The following is a 22,341-nucleotide window of genomic DNA, read 5'->3' as shown; positions in this document are numbered from 1 at the left end:
CAGTGCACTAGTATGGGGTACCCAATGTCCCTCTGCACAGACTTGGGACAACTGTCCCAGTTCAATCAACAGAGAACACGTGCCCTCACCGGCTCCCACGAGCCATCGTGGCAACCAAGTCCGCCAGGCAAGGGAGCCCATATTTTCTGCCAGAGACCATAAACACTCTGAAAACAGCCATTTTCTATCAGGTGGGGGCACTGGCATGTACACTGGCTGGTCCAGAGGCAGATGGACAATCCTGAGAGCTATAAACAAACCAAAACATTCCTTGCTAATGTCAGCTACACAGTAGCTGCACGATTTCAATCGTACGACGAGCTATTAGCACGTTGTGGGATTGTGCTGCATCCTGGCCACAAGCAGAAACCTCTTGTTTTCCCCTCCCACTTCCACTGCCACAGCTGGAGCGCAGGAGGACACGGCTCCTCGCACAGCAGGGAACATCGATACAGGGTTCAGAAGGAGAAGGCCTCCATGGGCAGGAAAACACGCACCTTGTCCTAGTCCTCTAGGCTCCCAGCTGTTGGAAGGGATTCCCTGCCGTGCTTTCAGGGCTCCTGTGGGCTGGCAGCTAGTTACAGGCTCAAAGGAAGCAGCAGGGAGGGGATCTTGGAAACACACAGGAGACCCTTCTCATACCACTTGCAATGCAGTGGCAGGGAGGAGGGGAGGGAACAGGAGCACCAGGGAAGCACTGCAGTGGTTTCTATTCATTGATTTGGGCTCAGACCCATACGAAAACCACCCCATCCTCCCCTCGTCCCCAGGAACGTACCTGCACATCCTGGCAGAGCCTTTTGAGTGGGGGTGACTTGCTGCACGTCCCGTCCTCCGCTAGTTCTCCCCTCCCCATGTGCTTGACCACGATGCACTTTGCCAAAGGGGAGCCCCTGCAAAGGGGACAGGGCTGTCAGATGGGGCTGTTGAGCCCATGGCGGGCTGAGCCTGCCCTTCCCATGATGGAGATACATGGTTTGAGCTGTAGCGAGCGCTGCCCGCGTGCCTGTGCCGTTAGATCACTGGGAAGAGCTGCAGGTCCCAGAGGAAAGAGGCTGGCTTGCCCCACGGCCAAGGCTGCACATCACATGGGCCTGGCCACATCCGTGCAGGAGGCCTCCAGTACCACCCCAGCAGCCCACAGGTCCTTCCATCATCTTCTCCCCACCCTCTCCTCTTTGCCTCCTCCATGTCCTAACTCAATCCACCGGCTTCTCTCTAGTGATTTCTTCTGCCAGCAGGGGAAGGAGCCGTTTCCACTCACCCAAAGCCCCCAGATAAGGCAGGAGACATCAGGCCCATCAGCTCCTATCACTGTGTCCTGCCACAGTGCAGGTCCCTAGCACCGGGACGATGTTGTGGATGTCACATGCACTCCTGTCTCCAGATACAGCAGCTCATGGCAGGAGGCACCTTGGTGTATTTTGCCAGCGCATCCACCAACAGGCACTTAGCAGCGTTCCCTAACAGTCCCGTGATCAGCACCCCTCGCTCTGGTAGAATTTCCTTTCACAGGTGGCCTGAACTTGTCAAACAGACCTTCAGTTTAGGATGTGCCTATGCATGGAAAGGGCTCCCTGCCCACGTCAGCCCCACATCCCTGCATGGGGCCCTGCAGGCTCCACAGCCCTGCAGGCCTCAGGACAACCATAGGATGTGAGCCGCAGCACAGGGACAGGGCTTGGAGAAGAGAAGTGTGTCCACAGCTTGCTGCACATGGACCAGCCCCAGCAGAAATGCTTCTTTCAGGAGAATGTAGACTTACTTGTCTTTACATTTCTGCAGAGCTTCATCTGCAATCTGCTTCAAGCTAATCAGCTTGTCCCCTCGATAAAAGGCATCTGCAAAACCCCAAGGAAAATGTTAGATGGGCTCCCCATCGAGACAGCCTGGGACAGTGGGAAGCAACAGAGCAGTTGCAGGAGAGCTAAGCTGATCTCATGGACCCGAGTGAGGAAAAGTTGGCAGGAAGCCACTGGGAAAGGTTTCCTAACAAGCCCTTTTGGCCCAGAGAAGCAAATGCCAGGAGAAATGGTGAAATTCCTTCCCTGGGAGAGGTCAAATTTGACCCAAGGAGTCTCTAGGGCATATTCTGACAGGGACAGAAAAGACTGCAAAGTCTAACGGGTCCTTTCCATAGCATGGACCTATTAATAGTCTCATTACTACCACAGAAAGTGATTGGGGAAAAGGCAGTGGACTTGCACAAAAATGTTACCTCTTTCTCAATCTTTTGCTTTACAAGGCTGGGAGTTACAGCACAAATATTTCCTTGAAATCAGGGAGGGAGGGAATTTTTGTATTCAGCCTGCCCAAAAAGTGATGCATCTTGAAAACATCTGGCTTATTTTGAAGCCAGACATGGATGAGACACTTTCAGAACTGTGTTGTTAGCAGCTGGTGACAACATGCTCTGCAGAGCAAAGTGGGAGGGTTGCTTAAATACTTCAGCACACACTCGAAGTGGAAAATAGTGCTCCAGAACAGCTACAAGCAGTTTGCCTGCCTTACAGCAGCTCAGCTGAAGCATTGCCCTTCCTCCTCCAGATCCGAGCTCATTCAGCTTTTGGAATTAAGACCTTTTGGATAACCAAGAGGCAGGGTTAGGCGCCCGTTTTACCTGCAGTGAGGAGGAGTGAACAACCGCAGTCCAGGATCCGCTCACAGAGAGAGTCTGCTGAGAAACCTGCAAACTGATGGACACGGCACAACGCGGTCAGGAAGCGGCAGCACAGAAAGCAGGAGCAGCCGTGCGGTTCATCCCACACAACCCACAGCACCAGGTGGGGATGAGAGAGCTAAAGGAGATGGAGACTCCCTAGAGACCTATCAGTGGGAGAGAGCACAACCCCCGAAACGTCATTGCACAGTTAAATGCAGAAGAGGGAAACAAAGCAGCACCTTAATTCAATTTCCACCCATCTTGTAGTCAGCACCCATCTTTACAGCTCTGCCAGTCCCTCCCCTTGCTCTTGTGATAACAGAGCTGATGTCCCCCACAACAGCTCAGGGCAGAGATCAAGGCGCAGCTCTTGTTCCTACCACAATGGAATGAAGAGCCCCGATCCTGGCACAGGCAAGCATGGCTACCACCAGCTCCAGGATCATCGGCATGTAGATGGAAACACGGTCTCCTTTTTTCACGCCTGTGGGGGGAAAATGAATATGTCATTATATAACCTTTCAAAACAACTGTGGGGTAAGTGTTATCCACCCCTCAGGCAGCTCTATAACCCTGGACTCTATAACCATTATGAAAACAGGATGTAGGAGGAAACTAATGATTTTATTTCAACAGTGACATGTTCACAGTAAAGCTTCAGCTGGGGTTAGAAGCAAACAAGCCTCAGCAAGGCAGGGAATAGCTCATGCCCAAGGGGTGACCTTCCACTGCCACTTCCCAGCCATGCCCGGCTGGCCAAGTCCGACAGACTGGGAGCACCCAGCAATATGAGGAGCATCATGCCAATAATGAAAGAGCAAGAAAATGCACAGACTCCCAGGCTGTCCAGACACAGCGGGTGCACACATTGCCTTTCAGACTCTGCAGCTTGAGAAGGTAACTTGTAAGAAAACTGCCATGAATGTTCCATGTCCTGATCAGACAGGGCCCTGAAGGAGCTGGAAATGCAACCTGTGCAACCCAGAAAACCCCAGGGCAGGCAGTCCTGAGCACAGGTTCCTCCCCGCACAGCTTTCATTAGTGTTCACAGATGGAGCTAGGTATGAAACTGCAAGAGAGCAAATCTGTGTCTACTCCACTTTTCCATAGAAGCAAAACAGAACAGGGAAGCATTTTGCCCTGAATTACTCAAGGGAAGTAGCTGCTGGGCAAAAGGCGGATCCAAACTCCCACATCCTGGCCTCGTTCATCCCAACTTTGCCATACTCCCCTGGCTCCCGTTGCGTACCTTGGCTGCGGAGAACATTGGCAAACTGACAGACTTGGTGCAGCAACTCATTGTATGTGATTTTCGCAGAATCCCCAGGCTCATTCCCTTCCCTGGAAAAGCAAGGCAGTATCTGTTAGTATAAGAGCATCTCAAGGTTACAGTGACTCTGCAAATTTGGAGGTACTTGGTGTTGGACAACTTCTGTGTCCTCACCTGCCCTTCTGAGCAAAGCGTAACCAGACCCCAGAAGGCCCTTCTCAAACTAAACTTCCCCCACAGCAGGAAAATTTAGCCCCAAGTCCCCATCCCCATGTAGAATACTAGTGACAGCAATCAAATTCATGCAGTGGAATTACATAGTGTTTTCAGGGAGGGAAAATAGAGGCAAGAAGGTGCTAACAGAACCAGAGCTAAGGGCACACCTGGATTTATTTATTTATTATAAATATATACATAAATATATATAAATATATATATTATTTAATGGTGCGCACACACTTATGCCCGTAGACACGTGTGCATGAAGCATTGGCCAGCGCTGTCGTGCAGCAACACTCAGTCCTTAAATACCTACGGCCTGATGGACTGGAATGGGATGCCAAGGGCTGTCCTATTTCCCAAGGTCATACATAAATAGACCTGTGTACATCTGTAGGTGTCACGTCTGCTTTGGGCCACGCTCCCTATGGTCCTCCACAAGCCAGGCCACAGAGATGCCACTTCAATGGGACCTTGGCACTGGCATTAGACACACGCTGATGGGAAGGAAAGCCAAAAGCGTGGAAGAGAAATGGCACATCCTCAGGGAAATAGGGAGCTACTGAAGTAAAAAACAGCTCAAAGGAACGTGATACACTTCAGCCATTGGTGAAGAGCAGGAGTGGCAGGACTCAAAGCAGACCAGAGGATTAATAAAGAGAATTTACACTGATTTCACACTAGTGCAGTGTATTTTCACACTATACATTCCCACCTCTCTCCCCAAGGCAGCCAGCACACAAACATTGTGATCCATTAAGGAACAGGGACTATGCTCCTCAGATGATAATTCCCCTACAAAAGTGTCCCCAGGAGCACGCACAGCCAAATGAAAGGCTACACTTCTCCAGGGGAGAAGCCGCAGCACATCCCTGTGCTCTCCTGCCCTAGGACTGCAGCAAGGCCCTGCCGAACTCGGGAACCACCTTAACCATCTCGCAGGCCAGAGCATGCAGAAATATTGACTGAATTCTATCCAAAACAGACCCCATCGGGCGCGGGAGGAAGAGGAGCTCTTCTGAAGTGAGCATCCTCGTTTCTCGTGCGGTTCCCCGGGATCAGCCACTGCCATCCCAAGGACACAAACAGTGTCTCGGAGAGCAGCCGCACTCCTCCGGCAAAGAGCGAGAGCTGTGGGAGGTCCCCATGCGCCAGCCCCATGCTGGCCTCTCCCAGACAGGACTCTAGGAGCAGGGCAAGCCAAGCAACAGGAGAAACGGCTCAACGGGGGCCTTTGCCTCAGGCCTCCCAGCCGTGAGGGCAAAGCTGAGAACACATCTCTGCAAAGCAGCGCAGGTCCAGAGCGCCTCCGGCCGGCTCGGGCCTCCTCCGCCGCTCGGCTCCGTGCCCGGCACGCGGACGGCCTCCATGTCCCGTGGGAGCGGCCCGGCCACGCGGCCACAGGGCCTGCCCCGCTGCGCACACAGCTCTGCGGGGAGCCGATCCGAGCCGATCCGCTTGGGCGCCACGAGCGCGCGGCCGGACGGCGACGGAGCCAACGGGGAGCGCGGGCGCCCTCCGCTCCTCCCCCAGCACCGAGAGGGGACGCGGGGCCTGGGACATGCCCGGGCTCTCACAGCGGGAGCGCGTGAGGGGCCGCCAGACCTTGCGCACGGGTTTCCAGAGAGCGCTCACAGTCCCGGCATGGCCTGGGCTGCGTGACTGCAGAAGGGCTCCCTCAGCATCAACAAGAGGCACCTCGGGCTTCAAAGCAACGATTTCAGATTTTAACAATATCTTTTCCTTAATGGAAAGCGAGTCACGTCCACGTTTCTAAAGCAGAAGCGGCCTCGTTGCGCTGCAGGGGCCTGTGAGCAGTCTCTCAAGCAAGCGACTGCTTTATGTCTCCCCAGGACTGGAAATAGTTTGGAGTGCCCACAGCTACACTCAGCGGATTGCACAAGCATGCAGAGATTACTCGGCTCTCTTCCCTGGCACAAAAAAAAAAAAAATGCAAACAGAAATATTATGTGTTTCAGACAGGGCACTTGGAGGAATGAACACACTCACTGGTCAAAGGAAAGAGCTCTGTGCTGCAAAATGAGCTTGCAGGTCCCTGCAAGCAGCATCTGCCCTTTGGTGCACAGCAGATAAAAGCAAGAGCTGGCCGTGCTGAGTGACTGACTTGTCCAAATTCAATTGGAAAAAAAAAATCAGAGAAATAACACGAAAACATCACTAAAGTACTCACCAAAGTACCTACAAAGTGACCTATGGAATCCAAACACAATACATTTTCTAGGCACTGCTGATGAAAATAGACAGCAGCCGTACTGCTGTGCATCACCTCTCATCTAGTAGCAAACTTTCTTTTTAAAGTAAAAACCAATTTTCAACTCCTCGACATATCTGGCACCCTCCCAGATACATTTTTGATGAAACACATTGTGAAACAGAGTCTGAGCCTGGGGCTTTTCTCATCTCCCTCAAACTGAATCCTGCATTTAACGGTAATTCAAATTGCACAATATTCCCTCGCAATGATAGCGGATGTATTTGAGCCTCCTCTGGCTCCAGCAAGATGCAGCTGTGTGAAGAAGTCAAGCCAAACAGGCTGAGGAAGAAAACTTCAGATGGGAAACCTGAACAGGTACCACACCTGTGGCAAAAACGCGTCCTAGAAAGGTTCACAGACCTGTGGCCTGCTCAGCGGAGACTTTGGCCTTGGAGATGAGGAGTTGTGGCCACATTTCACTTGATGCCTTTAGCAAAGGCTAAACCAAGGTTAAACCTCCCTGCAAGTGTGACCAAACAGGCCGGGAAAACACCGAGCGTCACATGGACACGGTGCAGCAGGAAAAAAGGGATTGTAGCAGCAGTCGTGAAATTCCTGAGGGCTGCGTTAACTGGCACAGTGACCCCGTGAAGCCAGAAGAGGTGGAAGAAGGTTGAGGATAAGCAGCTTGGGAAAGAGTGAAGCTGTGGCCAGATGTGGGGTTTTAGAGCTCCTTTCTTAGCTTGATTGGCGGCTCTTGTTTTTGCACCAGAGCAGGTTAAACAGTTACCACGCTGTCTTGAACACTGTAACCAGCTACAGAACTTCCTCTCCAAGTGCTGCCCTGCTCTGTGCAACCAGGCCAGCCTGTTTTACCCGCCCACCCAAGCAAGATCAGCCTCTTTTAACTGCTACTTCTCAGCTGTAGGATAAGTAGTAGTAGGGAGAGGCAGTAACTGTTCAAACTGCTACAGCCCAGTGGACAAGGAGATGGACATTTCACAGAAATGAACAACATTTCACAGAAATGAACAGGTCAAGGCGACCCAGAAATGAAGCAGCGATGCTGCTCGGTTTGTCTTGCAATCACATTCCAAAAAACGATGATAACCTGAGTAGGAGACGAGCGCAGCCTCCTTGCGCAACGCTCACGCGCAGGAGCATGGGAAGCACGGGTTGCATGAACGGTAATTACGGTTTCCTGGGTAATTGGCAGTGATAGCTGTGATTTACAAGGGTTATAACACCACTATGAGAAACTCGCGTTCTCTGGTGATCAATGCACATTAAACGGGAAGGGGAGGGGAAAAAACCCCACGCAAACAAAAGTGAACAAGCTACGGCACAAAGCCAAAGACGGCCTGACCCCACAAATGCCCCCAAGGAGGAAGAAAAGGGCTGAGGATCAGCCGGTTTCCTCCTCTCAGCTCCCGTGACCGTGCCGCTGCCGAAGAAGAGCGGTGCCACAAACCTGCCGAGCCTCTCCACAGCAGCATCCCCCAGCAGGGCTGTCCCCCAGCCTTCCTAGATTGACAGCTGTCAGTCTCCAAGGACAGCCGGGCTCTGGGGACAGGCAGCCCGCAAAGGGGTGCTGTTCAATGCTCTGCACCCGAGCCAGTGGGAAGAAGAAACCCCCGAAGAAAACAGGGGCTCCCCGTTGGAGACATGGAAGGGATGAGTTCAAGGGTCCCTTCCCAGTGACGACTGCAGTAAGCAACGTGACAGGGACAACGTGCACGGTGCAGAGGTGTGAAGAGCCTCCACCACAGCTGAAGCCACCAGGACAGTGGCAAAATCAGACTCCTAAGCATCATTCACCCCAAATTAAACGCAGTCCCAGCCCCAAACCCCTTCTGAGCCCAGGTGGAGCCAGCAGCTTCTGCTCCTCCAGGAGTTTGTGCCCAGAGCACGGACGTGGGGAGACGGATGGAGCTCCTGGGCCGGCGTCCGGAACAAGCGCACGCGGAATGCCAGGCAGGGCTCGGCTGGGCCCAGCTCCTTCCATCCGCAGAGCTGCTTCATGCGCCCATCATGGGTGCAGTGAGAGCTTCAGGTCTCAGCTAGGAGCGCTCCCAGTAGCTCCCAAGCCCCTCCAGGAGCATTTGGCCTCCGTTATTCTCAGAGGAGCCAGGAAAGCTGTGACCTGAAGATGGATTAGACAGGAGGCAGCTTAGGGGCTTGATAGCTACAGCTGCTGGCATTGCTTAAAACGAAAATAAAGGCAAGATTCTCCCTCCACACCTGGCTTTGCTCATGCCATCTGACACCCAAAAGGCATTTGGGAGGGAAGCACTTTAAAATCTGCCCTTGCGGAGGCTGAAACAGGAGGTCTGAAAGGACCAGCTGCACAAAATAATCAGAAAAAGCCATTTTGTTGACAAATAATGTATATATTTGCTGGCATGTGGATTGTTCAGTATGGAAATGCTCATAAACAGAGTGCCCAAAGTGGAAGCATTTTCCAGAGGGACTCCAGGAAAAAGCTAGTAGGGTAAAATGGGTAAAAAGAACTCCACGAGAACATTTCATAATAGCAGCTCCCAGCCCCTGCTTACCCCCATCCCAGTTCCCGACGTCCCGCAAATACCCAACGCAGTTCTGGGAAGGGTGAGGGGATTTTCAGGTAAACGGTTTGCCAGAAACGTCACCCTCTGCATTCCTGGCTGCCACACTCGGACCATTTCATCATGACACGGATCAAGCAAGAGGAGCAAGTTGTGGAACTGCAGAGCTTGGCCTCGGAGGGGCTGGCCAAAACGGATTCCTGGAATACGCAGGAATACTTGGGAGAACTTTGAGAAAACTGCTGATGTCACCAAGGCACAGCAAGCCTGAGGAGAGGCAAAATCACTTTAAGAGCTTTGCCTTCTAAATGAATATGGTTAACTCGGAGACCTACTCCTCTGCAGCAAGTCAAGCATCCTATGAGGCCCCTCTCCAAGGCCCCCATACACACAGGTAGGACCCACCTAACTGAGCTCTTAGGTCCGTCTCTGTTTGACCCAGACCAACTTGACCACATAAAGTTGACCATGTACCTGAGTGAGTTCTCGTTGCTACAACAAAGTCCCACCGTTGTGCACGGAGCAATGCGACATGTCGCATCCAACCCCGTGCCCACCCTCTCCAGCCCAATGGACTCGATTTAGGGCATTACCAAGCCAGTGCTTCAAAGCAGTTAAAAACGGAGTGTATTTCTAAAGGGATGTTGGGCCACCGCCTGCTCGCTGAATGTGGAATCAGCTCCCTGATCACCTTTTAAAACATCAGTCCCAATTCTGCAAGGGGGTCTGTACAGGTCCACTTCTCAAGTTCAAGCAAAACCATGCAGGGTGTAAGGGGCTGACCTAGGGCCGACATTTTAAGAAATCCCCACGAGCAGTGGAAATATTTCTAACCTCTCCAGAGGCTGTCAGTGCAGGAAGCAGGAGCTTGCCAGCACAGAAATGCAGTGAGAATACCAAATACCCTGCAAGCGTCCCCAAAATCAGCATTCATCTGCTGTCAGCCATGCTAATGAAGTGCAGTCCCAGCTCCTATTTGAAGCCTTTCAGAATTTGAACAAGGATCAGAAGCTTCTAAAGAAGCATATACTTTCTTGACGTTCAACCACCATTCACTTCACTCTTCCTTGAGCCATGCCTGCAGCACAGAACCCAGATACAGAAAGATACCACACAAAAATCAGTGCTATATTCAGTGACCCTTTGGAGTGTGACATTTTGAACTAGGAGGGAACATCCAAGATGTTTGTCGTAAGTAATATTGTCGGAGAAGCACAGACTACTTCTGCCAGTGCAAGGCGGGGAGAGCTTATTTCAAGAATGACACAGCTGACTGTTTAAACACTTTGTAAACAGACTGTGAAATACAAAATCCTGGATGAAATAAAACGGTCAACAAACTGCCAGCAAGTAAATATCCCATTTTGGAGAACGCTGCATCCCTGGATGGAAAACATTGCCAACTATTCAAGACTTGCTACAGACGCTAAATGTCAGGTAAGGTGATTTCAATGGAGGCTCAAAGAATATCCATCAGCCCCATGACAGGAAACAGCCTTTAATCAGAGTTTTAGTAGATTTTCCAGCTTCATGACTTGAAAACCTCCAGAGGCAGGGGCCAGATGTCATCTGCTGAACTGTCATCTCATTCTGTATTAGAAATACCTTAGAAGAAAGTCAATGGCAACGAGAATGCAGAGCATGCCTTGCTATCAGGTAGACCAGATGTGAAAAAGGAACCAGGAAGGCCAGCAATTCCGCCGGAGGCATTCCCACACAAGGAAGGGGACACCTGCCAAAATGATCAGCTCTGAATGTCTACAACAAAAAGTCAATTTACAGAGGGCTGCTATGTCTGGTGATTCTGTACCCCGCCCTGTTTACACATTCACCCCATTGAAACTGCAGAATGACAGATATCTTTTCAGCAAACAACCAGCAGAATGCAAATAGAGAACTGAAACCCTGCCCCAGGCATGGGCAATGGCTCTAAAATAGCCCCAGAGTACAAAAACAGGCAGGAAAAGCCCAGTTCATCACAGGGGGAGGCATTCAAGAAGTTTTGTCAAAGCACTGGCAGATCAGTACTAGAGCCCAAGGCTTGGGACACAGGATGCCCAACCACACAAAAAGGCAACCACCCATGGGGGGATCCTCACACATGTAACAAGTACCTGATAGGGACCCCTTTTTGCAGGGCCCAACCACCTTGTCCTCTGTAAATGCCACTAAACAGAGCAAGTCCCATGCATTTAGGACTTGCAGGCCTGATTCCTTCTCCATGTCTGCCCTTTTCACACCACGTTGCTTGGAAAGTGCATACAAACCATTCACACAACTAAAATAAAGTAATCGGGTTTTCTAGAGGCAGAGAAACCTGAAGGCCTGGATCCTCCACGGCACAGGGCATGTCCTTAATCCGCACAGAACTTCACCAACCTCTTTATCCATGAACTGCATTTATAGGCCTCTCCTGCCAACATCCCCCATACGCAACTGCTGGGTAACCACAAAAACCCTTCCAGCAGTAAGCAAACTATTCTTAAAATATATCAGGTGTCTGTAACCTACACCAGTGTTACAAAATATAATTACAGGCTATGAAAAAACCCAGGAGCTGCTATATGTGCTCGCACACACCCCTCTCCTCTCCCAGGCTGTTCTGTGCATGTGGGCACACAGAAGCATGTACAAGAAAAGCCTTGTGTATAATGTAAGCCAGTCTTTTAACACAGTGACACAAGAAGTGATTCATGGAACCGTCTCATATCCCCTGTGCTGCACAGGGGTTCTCCGAACAGAGCCAGGTCCTCTGTCAGTCCAGGGAGCAGCAGGAGGAAGAAAGAGCAAACAAGACCACGATGAACTAGAAAAAAACAGGTTTCATTTGCACTGAGATATTACACTTCAGGAACAGGACTTTCGAAGCAAGTCTTAGAGTACAGCAAAGGAAACGCTCTGTTCGGGGTCAGGAACGGGGTCTAGTGTTTTGTTCCTAGCAGCAGCAGATGTCAATGGGGACATGTTAGCCCACCACCTTTGGCAGTCCAAATAGCAGTCTTAACACCAATCCTTGAAGAACCTGCAGCTGATCATGAAAAGTGACCATTAAAAGACAGGAAGCAAAGGGCAAGGCTTAACGAGATCCATAAAAACCCCATTTCCATTCCTGAGGAGCTTAATTTGCTGAAGGACCTCCTGGAGAACGTGATCCATGCTGCTGTCACCTACATGAAGCATGCCAAGAGGAAGACGGTCACAGCATGGACACAGTCTTTGCCCTCTACAGATTCAGCAGTTGATTTCTGAAATTACTTCTCATGGGAAACATCATCCAGGGATGTCTGAAAACAGTCCTATCCATGGGCTTATTGACCCCCTCGTGGAGCTCCAGCAGGTCTGTGAGGCAAGACCTCCCCTCCAGCAGCTCTGCTGACTGTCCCCATAGGCTGCACTGGCCCATGTGCAGAGGGGCCTTATTTCTTACTACAAGACCCACCAGAGATGCAAGTCAGAGTCACCAGTCCGGAGTTCCCAGGACCTCTCCACAGCCCTCTCTGTGGATGGAGGCAGCTTGGCGGCCTCCCCGGCCTCGGCACGGAGGCCCTGTGCAACAGCACATTGCAATCCTGGCCAGCGGCTCTGCAGTTTCACATTCAAGTTCCTGCAGTGGCTGCCATCTAATTCTGGGTGGATGCCATCCAACCTTGGCCTCCTCTATTGCCATCCGACTTATTTATTTGGGCAAACACTTCCTGGCTATTCCCTTGGATATATATAGACAGATACTGTTTCCCTGCCAGAAAACGTTACCAAGGGCTTCGGAGCAAAACACCAGGAACAATCAGCTCCGACACAGCCCGAACAAAAGCTGCTTCCCAGACTCGGCGCCACTGCCAGGACTCCGGTCACGCCGAGGAGCTTCCTTGGGCCACCACTCGCCTCATTGGTCTACCAGCCTTGTCCTCCTCCATCCACGGACCAAGAAAGGCATGGACAGTCACTTGAGAACAAGCTGCAGATCCCTTCAGTTATATATATATATATAAAACTGAACTTTTATATAGCTGTTTTTTATTCAGTTTTATACCCTGCACTTTTATATAAGCCCTCAATGCTGTTCGTGCTACTGCGCTAACCCTAAGCAATACAGACATGCTACTGCTTTTGTCCATTTTCTTAGCATTTCTCTGGTGTCACCAGCTGATGCCCTGGGGCTGTTTGCACTTCATGACTAGGCTGTACCCAGTAACTATGTGGAGTTCTTCCAGGCTTTCAAGAATCTACATTCGATTTCGGGAAACTGCTCAGGATGTTCTCACTTCCTGCCTTGCTTCTTTTCAGAGGGGCAGGAAGAATTTCACCAAATAAATTAGCCAAGTATGTCCCTCTTCAAGGACTGAATGTGTCTGAGCTACTACAGTTATTGTCTTTTCTCCTCGTTTTAATTCCAGCTTTATTAATGCTCCCACCATTCCCCCTATGGCAGCAGCCAAGCAGCTCTGCAAAGCACAAGTGTTCTCTTCTAAAGGTAGGAGAAATGTCATTCCAAAGCACGCAGAAAACTGGACAGATGCACCCAGTCAAACCATGGGAAGGCTGCATGGATCACTGGAGACGCGCCCCAGAAAACCGCTCAGATCCGCAGGGATTTCCCTTTCCAAACCAGAATTCCCAACAGCAGAAGGGAACTGCACTGAGCTCGGGTAGTGTTGCAAGCCCTGCCGAAACACACGGTAAGTTTTCCATGAACTGCTTCTTGCTATAAAACTCGCTGCAATTACCATCTTTTATGTAAGCCCTTCAGAGCAGTCACTGGGAGACACCAGCACTGGGCAAGGCTTTAGCAGCACCTGCCCAGGAGTTGTGGAAGCTCCTGCCAGCTCAAACACACGCGTGGAAGTGTTATCAGCGCGTGCCAAAACAAATGCAACCTTCCCGCTGCTGCAAGCACTTTCTTCTGAACAAGTTCTGCAATAGAATGATAAGCGTTTACTGCTCAAGAGAGTGTTGAAAGAGGCTGCATCACTGGAAGGAGGACGAGTCACTCAGGAAGTTGCCAAAGAAGAGTCAGTTTGGCCTGGGGCGCGTCAGAGTCCCGGGGCCAGTGGGAGTAGCTGAGTGCCTGGGTAGGAGCGGGTAGGGTTGAGCACGTCTGAAAATCACGATGCTAACGGCCACCCCTGCCAGCGCTGTCCAAGGGACAGCAGTGCATGACCGGTACCCGTGAAGGTGCCTGAGGATAAAGCCACCTCGCTGGTCTACATTTCCAAAGCCAAATGCTGTGACTGTGCTGAGCAGTTTGAGAAGTGCGTTTCTGCAAACAGAAAAGGTCCAGACCCTCACAGCAGGAGCACAACGGTAGCACAGCCGGCATCTGGCTTCATTTCAGCTCCGAGGTGACACATCCCGGAATAAAAGGCTCCAGATTGAGCCGTGGCTGCCCCTCCAACAAGGGCAGCAGCCGTTCGGCACCTACCGGCAGCCCCTGCGGCCCAGGAGGCAGCACGTGTGGAGTTTCCTACTTCTTTGCAGCAGGCACGTGCTCACACCGAGGTTCATTGGGACTGAGGGACACTCCGGAGCAGAGGCAAATGCGTATCCTCTCCAGAGGGCTGCTGTGAAAAACTGCTCTTGCCAGTTTCCTGTCGGAAGCCTCACTGGCAGGCTTTGCTTTTCAATTGATTATGCTTTAAAGAATGCTCCCACTTTCCTTCTTCAGGAAGATTTACCTGAAGACAGCCCCTAAATCCTTTATTAGATATTTTTTTTTAAAAAAAGGAAATCTCCATTTTAGCGCTGCTTTGCCATTCCGTTTTATCACTGCATGTCATTCCAGATGCAGCGCTGGAACGACTGGCAGTTATTTTTCCATTTAAACAAAGCTGCGGAAGGTCCTGGCAGCCTTCGCTAGCTTCACTTCTCCTTTCTAAGTCCATTGCTTCATACGCAAGAGAGCGGAGAGGGAGCAGGAGAGAGAGCAGAGAGCCCAAACGCTCCTCCGACCGGCCGCCTCCAGCACCCAGTTGAGCCCGTGCAGCAGCTGGGCCTGTGGCAAAACCACCACCTGCCAGATCCTGCCTCAGGTTCCCCGGTACCAGTGCGACAACTGGCCCGACTGGTTTGGGAAATGAAGTCTCCCAGTCAGCGCTGCTGCTCTACATAGACCAGGAAATGGAAAATGTTTCACCGAGGTGCCTTTAAACCCATGGGTCTCATTATGGAGGCTACGGGAGAGTTTTGTAAGAACTGTTTTGTTTCCTGAATTCCCACCCGGGTACATTTTTACCCCAGAAGCTGTCCAGGCAGACACTTCTCCTAGCTTATTAGCAGCCATTTCAGCACACAACTAAGTGCATCTATGCAACAGAGCTGAGCTTGCAGCATGGTGAAAGCTCAAGGGTTGCCAGCTTTAGTCAGTGCCAGCAACAACCCAAGAGAAAGCCTTGGGACTGGCTCAAGCCTCCTGGAAGAGCCCTTGGTGCCACAGATGATGTGCCCAGGTGCCGGCAAGGCCTGTGGCAGCAAGGACAGGAATCTACTGCAGCATTAGTTTTGGTCTTCCCACACAGTTAGGGGAGAGATTTCGCATTTAAGACAAGCACTTTATCAGAAACGCTTCCTTGCTCTTCTGTTACATTTTAGGCCACATCAGCAACGCCAAACACAGAAAGAGGAATCAAAAGCAGCAGGGACAGAAATACGTGCAACGTTCACGAGCTGCAGGAGCTATCACAGCCGAACAGGCAGCAGAGAGGCTGCAAGGGCTTCCTACAACCCCGGGGTAGGCTGAGCTACACAGTGCTAAGGGCACCCAGAGTGCGTGACGGTAAATGTCACCTATGTAGCAGCTATGCGGTGTGAAGTGATCCCACACACTGCCCTTGGGACCAAGGAGCAATCCCATGGCAGGGCGCAGAGCTCGGCAGCACATCTCATCCCGGCTCTGCTCCGAGCTGGAAAGGACTCGCTGGCCAAGGGCCATCCCCATGTTCGGACTCTTCTGCAGTACAAGATGACCAGGAATGTTCAGAGCAGCGTGGCAAGGACAGATCCCCATGAACCATGAGCTCCTTCCCATCTAGGCAAAGCTCGAGGTGACCATAGGCAACACAGCAACAGCGGCTGGAATCTTTGTCAGGACACACTTCTAAGAAAGGCTCTGCAGTCCTAGAAACAGCATTCCCTTTCCCCCCATTCCTCCCACTGGAAAGCAAAGGCCATGACGCTGGGTCTTTCCAGAGCTCTCATGCCACTGAGCAGTCACTGATTCCTCAGCACGATCCCAGTTCCTTTCCCATCCAACTCTCCCCACACAGACATACCTAGAAGGAGGTATTTTGCCAAGGCACTAAAATAAATAAATAAATAAATAAATAACACTAGGAATTCTCTTTGGCTTTTGTAGGCTCTCATTTCTTTATTGGCCTTTCACAAGTATGACAAGTTTCAAGGGTTTCAGAAACCGAGCTTGCTCAATAACGTGCTTTGCACAAACGTGGACAAGGAGAAGTCACTGCTTTGTTACTGGAGAGAGGGACGTGCCTGGAAAGGCCTGTGCGTGATCCCTCAGGGCTTCCTTCACAAGCAACAACCCCCAGCCCTGTTCCTTTTACAGATAACAGCTCCCAGCCCCATTTCCCCAAGGTCCCCACACCGCATGTTCGTGCTGTCACATTCAGGGCACTCTTCATGCACAGCTGAGCTGCAGACACCCCAATGCCCACGTCCAAATCAACCACTTGCAATGATGCACACGAGGAGAATGCACGCCCAAGCAAGCTTATTTTTCTAGCAGTGCAAGCAGAGATTGTTACTCTCCTTTTTAATACCCGCTGCAAGAATTGTTCAGCATCACAACATCCCCACACAGCCTGCCAAAAATGAGTAAAAGAAGCTCTTTTGTGGACAAATTAAAGCTGAGGGCTGCCTATCTGCTGCACACAGGTGTTGCTGCGGGAGGAGGAGGACGCAGGGACGAGCAGACCCCTCGGCACACCCTGCACAGCTGCCAGCCGTGCGGCCCAGGGCTGCCAGGCGGCTCTCGTTTGCCCTCGCCACACCTCTACCTGGGCTTACACAAGAGTGCTCACTGACAAGCTGGAGCTGTTTTGCCATGGAGCGACCTGGAGAACATGGGTGGCCGGCAGAGAGGTAAACACTTGCCACCATTTCTACTGCACAAGCTGGAGGCCAAGTCAACCTGGGCGTTTGGTGACTTCTACTGAAGCAGTAGCTGCACAGCTGAAAACTTAAGTAGGAGCCCCCAGTTAGACAACCGTGGGGAGAGCTGAACCGTCATGACCACATTCCCCTTATGCCAGTGACATGCAGGGACTCCATGTCTGCAGCAACTTCTGTAGCCCAGCACAGCTCATCATTAAAGAGCCCAAGCACTTTTTATTGGCCATGCTCCTCCATAGGCAATGGCAATATGCGATGCTATCACTACATCTCTGCATGCATCTCACTTGGCTTCTGCGCCACCACGTCCGGTGACACAAACACAGATGCAAGATAAACGCGTGGCACTGGGCGAAGCGCAGACGAGAGCTGATAAGGCAGCATCCTCAACCCAGCGCGCAGAAGCGAGGAGCCGGCTCTGCAGCAAAGCACCAGCTCTGGATTTCAGAAGTCTATAGCGAAGCCCGTCTTACATCATTGTCAAAATTTCAGCTTCACGTGACTTTTCGGACTGTAGCTACTCTGAAAACTAACAGGGAAACCAACAGATTCAAGACAGGACTGGAAGCTACCTGTCCTTCCTGCAGGCAATGTCAGAGATGCTGAGGTTTTAGAGAGCTTCACAAAGTTACACAACCTCAGAAGCAAGAGCTCAATACGGAATGCAAGGTTTTAGAAGAGCCTTTCTGCCATAGATGTGGAAAGTTTCCAGAACAGCAGAATGCGGAAATGGGAGGTCTGGGTTTAATTCATTTTTTTGCATGTTATTTGTTCCTGATTCCATTTCCCTACTTGCAAAGGGGCACCTACCTCCTTCACAAGGAAACTGGGGCACCTGCCCAAGTTACACCTAAAGCAGCACGACTGCTTCTGGCTGCAGCGAGTACAGGGCCGAGGTAGAGCTAGAAGCTGGGGAGATCCCTGCTACTAAACTATGCTCCTTGAGCACATCCCAAGACAGCCCCTTCATGGAAAGCAAACACCTTTATCTATGGAAAGATTAAAGCCTGCCAGGTTTTACTGCATTTTAATTCACCTCAACAGCCATCAGTACCATGCACACACAAGGGCATTGCACTTAGACCCCTGCATGAATTATGAGAAATAAAATAAAACAAACAGGACTTTACCAGTAGAAAGCAACTTTGTCCCCAAGCTTCTTCTCATGGACGTTCCTATCCAGCAGGTTGTAGCAGATGTTGGTCGTGGCCCCTTTCATCCATTCCACAAAGATCTTGCCCTTGGTCACGTCGAAGTTGTAGCGCAGGAAGGGCGCCGAGGGCTGCGTCTTCCAGTGAAACTCCTTGGCGATGTCGCCCCAAAACTCTGCGGAGAGCCGGGACAGGGGGATCAATGGGGACGGCGGCGGGAGGCGGCTCCGCGTGCCCGGCAGCTCCCCGCGAGCGCGGGGGGCAGCGCGGGCCGGGCCGGGAGGTGCCGCCCGCCCCGGTGCCGGTACCGGTGCCGGTGCCGGTACCCACCGTGCGGGGCGCGCACGGAGCGCTCGTAGAGGCGCTCGTAGTGCTGCAGCGAGGGGACGTGCGCGGCCGGCAGCAGCGCGGCCCGCGGGCGGAACGCGCGGGCCTGCTCGGCGGGCAGCACCATGGCGCGAGGCGCGGCCTCTGCGCGGGCCGCGGCGGCGCCCAGGCCGCCTCAAAGGAGGAGGAGGACGAGGAGGAGGAGCGGGAGCGGGGCCGCCCTCGCGGGGAGGCCGCCAGCGCCGCCCCCTCCGCGCCGTGTCCCCTCCGCAGCGCTGTCCCCGCTCAGCCTGTGCCCGGGTCCCCCTCCAGCCGTGCCCCCTGCCAGCGGTGTCGCCCGTGCGCCGGCCGCGTCCCCGGCAGGGCTGGTGTCCCCACCCGGCCAAGCCTGAGGGGCCCCATGGTGTAGGAATAAGGAATAGGAGGAAAGGGTGGCCAGGGAGGAAAATAATAATGCTGATTGCTTGAGGGATAAAGGGAAGGTTGTGGTAAAGGTAGAGAGGTGAGGATGTAAGGATCACCTGGGAAGACCCCTAGAAAAGGAGAAGGGAGAGAACCCCTGGATGGAGAAGAGGTGGTGGTGGGGCTGCTTGGTTGTTGCCTGCTCCTTCTCTCTGTTTTCCCACACCATGGCAGCCAGCTTTGCCCAGCCCCAAGTCGGTGGCTGTGGCCTTGTCTCCACCCATGCAGACCCTTGTCGGTACCGCTGCGTTTCATACAGCCCCGTGTTGTTTAACCCCACAGCGGAGCTTCCACCAAGTCGCCCCAAGGCAGACATAGGTGGCCTTGCTTCTCAGGGAAGCACAGAAGTGTAGGGCTCTTTGCCACTGCATCCCCAAGCTCCAGACTTCATCCTTGCAGTGTCTATGGGGTGGTGGGTGCTCCGGGCTTGTGTCCCTACACTGCTAACAGGCAAGAAACTCCTGAGCCACTGAGAGTTCTGCACCAGAGCTGATAATGCAGGGACACCACAGGTAACAAGATGGCGAATGGCAGCTCTCCGTGTCGCAACATGAATGTGCGCCACGTTGCATTAGATCCTGCATTGCATTAGATCTTAAATAACAAGGTATGCCTGTATTAACCCAACACGGCTTGGAAAATGTGCACAGTGTGGAGCACAAAGGGGTGAGTCCAAGCCTCGCACTTGGGCTCAAGTGACTCCGCTTCTCCAACACAGAGCTGCTGTGGAGCTGCATCACTTCAGCCCTCTGCACTCCTCCCCTCCTCCTAAATGCTGTGGATCCTGTGCACGCTGGCAGAAATTCACTAAGTTTTTTTTTTTTTCTTCACCAGGACACTCAAGCACTGTGACAGGGGCCCAAAGTGGCTGTAGGGTCTCTGTCCTTGGAAAAACTTAAAGCTCAGCTGGACAAGAGGCTGAGTGCCCCATGCTCCCTGCAGTGGGAGGTAGCAGCAGGGGCCTCCAGAGGGACTGGCTTTATTTTGGGCTCCTCTGATCTTAGAGATCCTCTGCCTATGCAGGTGCCTACCATGGTGGATCCATTTTCAGCTTAGTCCTGATTTTCCATGCAGTAGGAATGCCACACCAAGCCAGGCCGCCCCAACAGTGCTTCCATGGCACTTCTGCAGAGCATCATCCTCCTGAGAGCTTCGGCTCCATCCGAGGAGCCGCTCACCCTGCCCTGCGGGTGATCCACGCTGTATTTTGGACTTGGGCCAAGGAACACTCGAAAGATAAAGTCCATAACCTTGAACTTGCCCAGTGGTGTACGGGCCTGGGGTCAGTGACCAAGGGATCATTGGTGTTTTCTGGGCTTTGATGCACTCCCTGGAAGCGTTGCATCACTGCACGGCATGGGAAACACCAGGCACTGGTGAGCACCGTCTGCCAAGGCCAGGTTGCTCCTACCTGGTCAGAGATGGTAGGAAGCTGTAGGGGCAAATTCTGCCCTATGCCAGCTTGCCCCCACCATAAAAAGACACGAGGAATAGGTTTGGTGTGCAGGGACTACATCTCTCCTAGTAAAGCAAGGGGATAAAGGTGAAGACTATTGTCTATCTGCAATGCTGGGAGCTGTGTCAATTGTCAGCTGAGCCAAAAAAAGTATTTACCAGTATTGCTGACTTTTCAAACACCCTAACTGGAAAGTGCCTGGATCCTCATCATCCGTCTCCTGCAAAGAGAGACAAACCCACCACTGCTGAAGTCCTTCAGAAGCTGCCTCACACCGAACATTTTCCATCACAAGTTTCATCAGTTTCATTCTGGAGGATTTGGCATTTGCAAGCAGGGCTCCTTAGCTCCCTAGGGAACCTCCTGGGTTCCGTGTCCCTCGCTCCTGGTTCAGACCCGTCGTGCTCTCCTCGCCATGCCAAGGGTGCCCCTTGTGCCGAGGTGCCCTGCTAGCAGGCACTCGCTGCTCTCTTTCTCATTGGCCTTTTGCTTTCAGTGCTTTGTCCAGCTCGAATTCTTCTCCTGCCTCGGTGACAAGATGATTTCTCCAAGACAAGTGCTGCCTGCGGCTTCAGGACACCCCGAGGCATGAGGCTGGGGCAGCACCCAGGCCTCCTGCCTCCAGCACTGCCCGTGATGGGCTGCTAAGGCCATGGACAGGGCATTTGGTGCTACAGATGTGCACAGCTGTGAGTGAGGAAGCAATTGCTTCATCTCACACGCAGCACCTGTGAGAAGGGAGCCTCAGGATGACCCTGGGCTGAAGCGCTCTCCACTCCCGCAGGAGCTTGAGAGCTGTCCAGGCACCCCATGGACAGGGCTGGGGACTGTGCAGATGGTCCCTGTCTCACTGTGTGGCCATGCTCTGCTCCCCACGTCCTCCTGCCCCACAGCATCTTGCCGCTAGCCAGGGGGCTAGGCTGGAAGGGAGCGCGTGGGTCAGCTGGGTGCCACAGGACGAGTCCAGCCTCAGCTCCCCTCCAGGCTCACCAGGCAGCCTCGGAAAAACAGCTTCACTTGTGGCCCTTCCTCCTCTCTTCCTGGAAAGGACACATGGAGGGGACACATTGCTGCACCTGAAGGTCCTCTGTAGGAAATCAGAGCGGGGGAAATGATATTGGCCTAAGTGGTGCCTTGCTCACGTTATCTGCTTGGAGTGCTCTGGGAACAGCAATGCCAAGTGGAGTAACCTGCATTGCAGGATGCTCCTCCGCACGCTCCCTCCCGTGCAAAGCCTCCATCTTAGCTGCTGGGGTGGAGGAGAAGAGGAACAGGAACATCAGGAGCGACCGCGCTGCTCAGGACATTGTGGACCCCATTGCTAAGGGAAGGGGTGATGCCAATGGGGAGTGCAGGACATTTCCTTCTGCTGGGCCTTTTTGCTGCAGACTGGGTGGGAATCTCCTCCCTATGCAGGCAGAGTGCTGAGTGTGTCAGGTACGCAGGGAGACGGGGAGGCGAGCAGTGCTCGCTGCCCTCCCTCCTCATGCCCTGGCGCCCGGGCGCCGCCGAGGGCAGCAAGTCACCTTGTCACCCATTGCCCGTCCTCTGATCCCTGGGCAGCTCCTGCCAGGCCAGCCTGGACCTGGGCCCAGAGAGCAGGGCCAGCCTGGCAGGGGCTGCGGCTCGCTGATACACGGCCCTTGAGGATGGTAATCAGAGAAGGTTTCTTTTTAGCATAGACCCAGCCCCCACGTATCACAGGGCAAACAAGTTTACGGCTGACACGTTTCAGGGGCAGCGGGAAGCTTTATCAGAATATCCTGCAGCAAGAGGGAAAAGTTTTCTTTGTGCTGTAGGTGACATAAAGGGTGGGGAACCAAGGTGTAGAAGGGCAAAGGGACTGGAAACCATCCCGAGTGACACTAGCGAGGTCCTGGGGCCTGCGGAG

General features: G+C 52.6%; 2 protein-coding genes across 2 annotated transcripts in view; one reads left to right on the top strand and one right to left on the bottom strand.

Moving 5' to 3' along the window:
• The window catches only part of ACSS2 (acyl-CoA synthetase short chain family member 2), a 28,944-nt gene extending 10,276 nt beyond the window's left edge, over positions 1-18,668 (bottom strand). Inside the window, exons 1-7 of the mRNA XM_088538704.1 lie at positions 18,536-18,668; positions 18,185-18,380; positions 3,912-4,003; positions 3,043-3,146; positions 2,621-2,693; positions 1,766-1,841; positions 779-893 (exon numbers count right to left, since the gene is read on the bottom strand). Of these exons, the coding sequence (XP_088394830.1) occupies positions 779-893; positions 1,766-1,841; positions 2,621-2,693; positions 3,043-3,146; positions 3,912-4,003; positions 18,185-18,380; positions 18,536-18,659 (780 nt within the window). The 5' untranslated portion in view covers positions 18,660-18,668. The remainder of the gene's footprint in view (positions 1-778; positions 894-1,765; positions 1,842-2,620; positions 2,694-3,042; positions 3,147-3,911; positions 4,004-18,184; positions 18,381-18,535) is intronic.
• GSS (glutathione synthetase) overlaps positions 1-22,341 on the top strand; it is an 88,609-nt gene that overhangs the window by 22,972 nt on the left and 43,296 nt on the right. The gene's annotated exons all lie outside the window — the stretch shown is intronic.

Source organism: Tinamus guttatus, unplaced genomic scaffold (assembly GCF_059628265.1).
Source record: "Tinamus guttatus ecotype Peru unplaced genomic scaffold, ASM5962826v1 Tinamus_guttatus_pri_ptg001150l, whole genome shotgun sequence".
In the NCBI taxonomy this organism is placed as follows: Eukaryota; Metazoa; Chordata; class Aves; order Tinamiformes; family Tinamidae; genus Tinamus; species Tinamus guttatus.
This window is presented reverse-complemented; position numbering and strand designations above follow the sequence as displayed.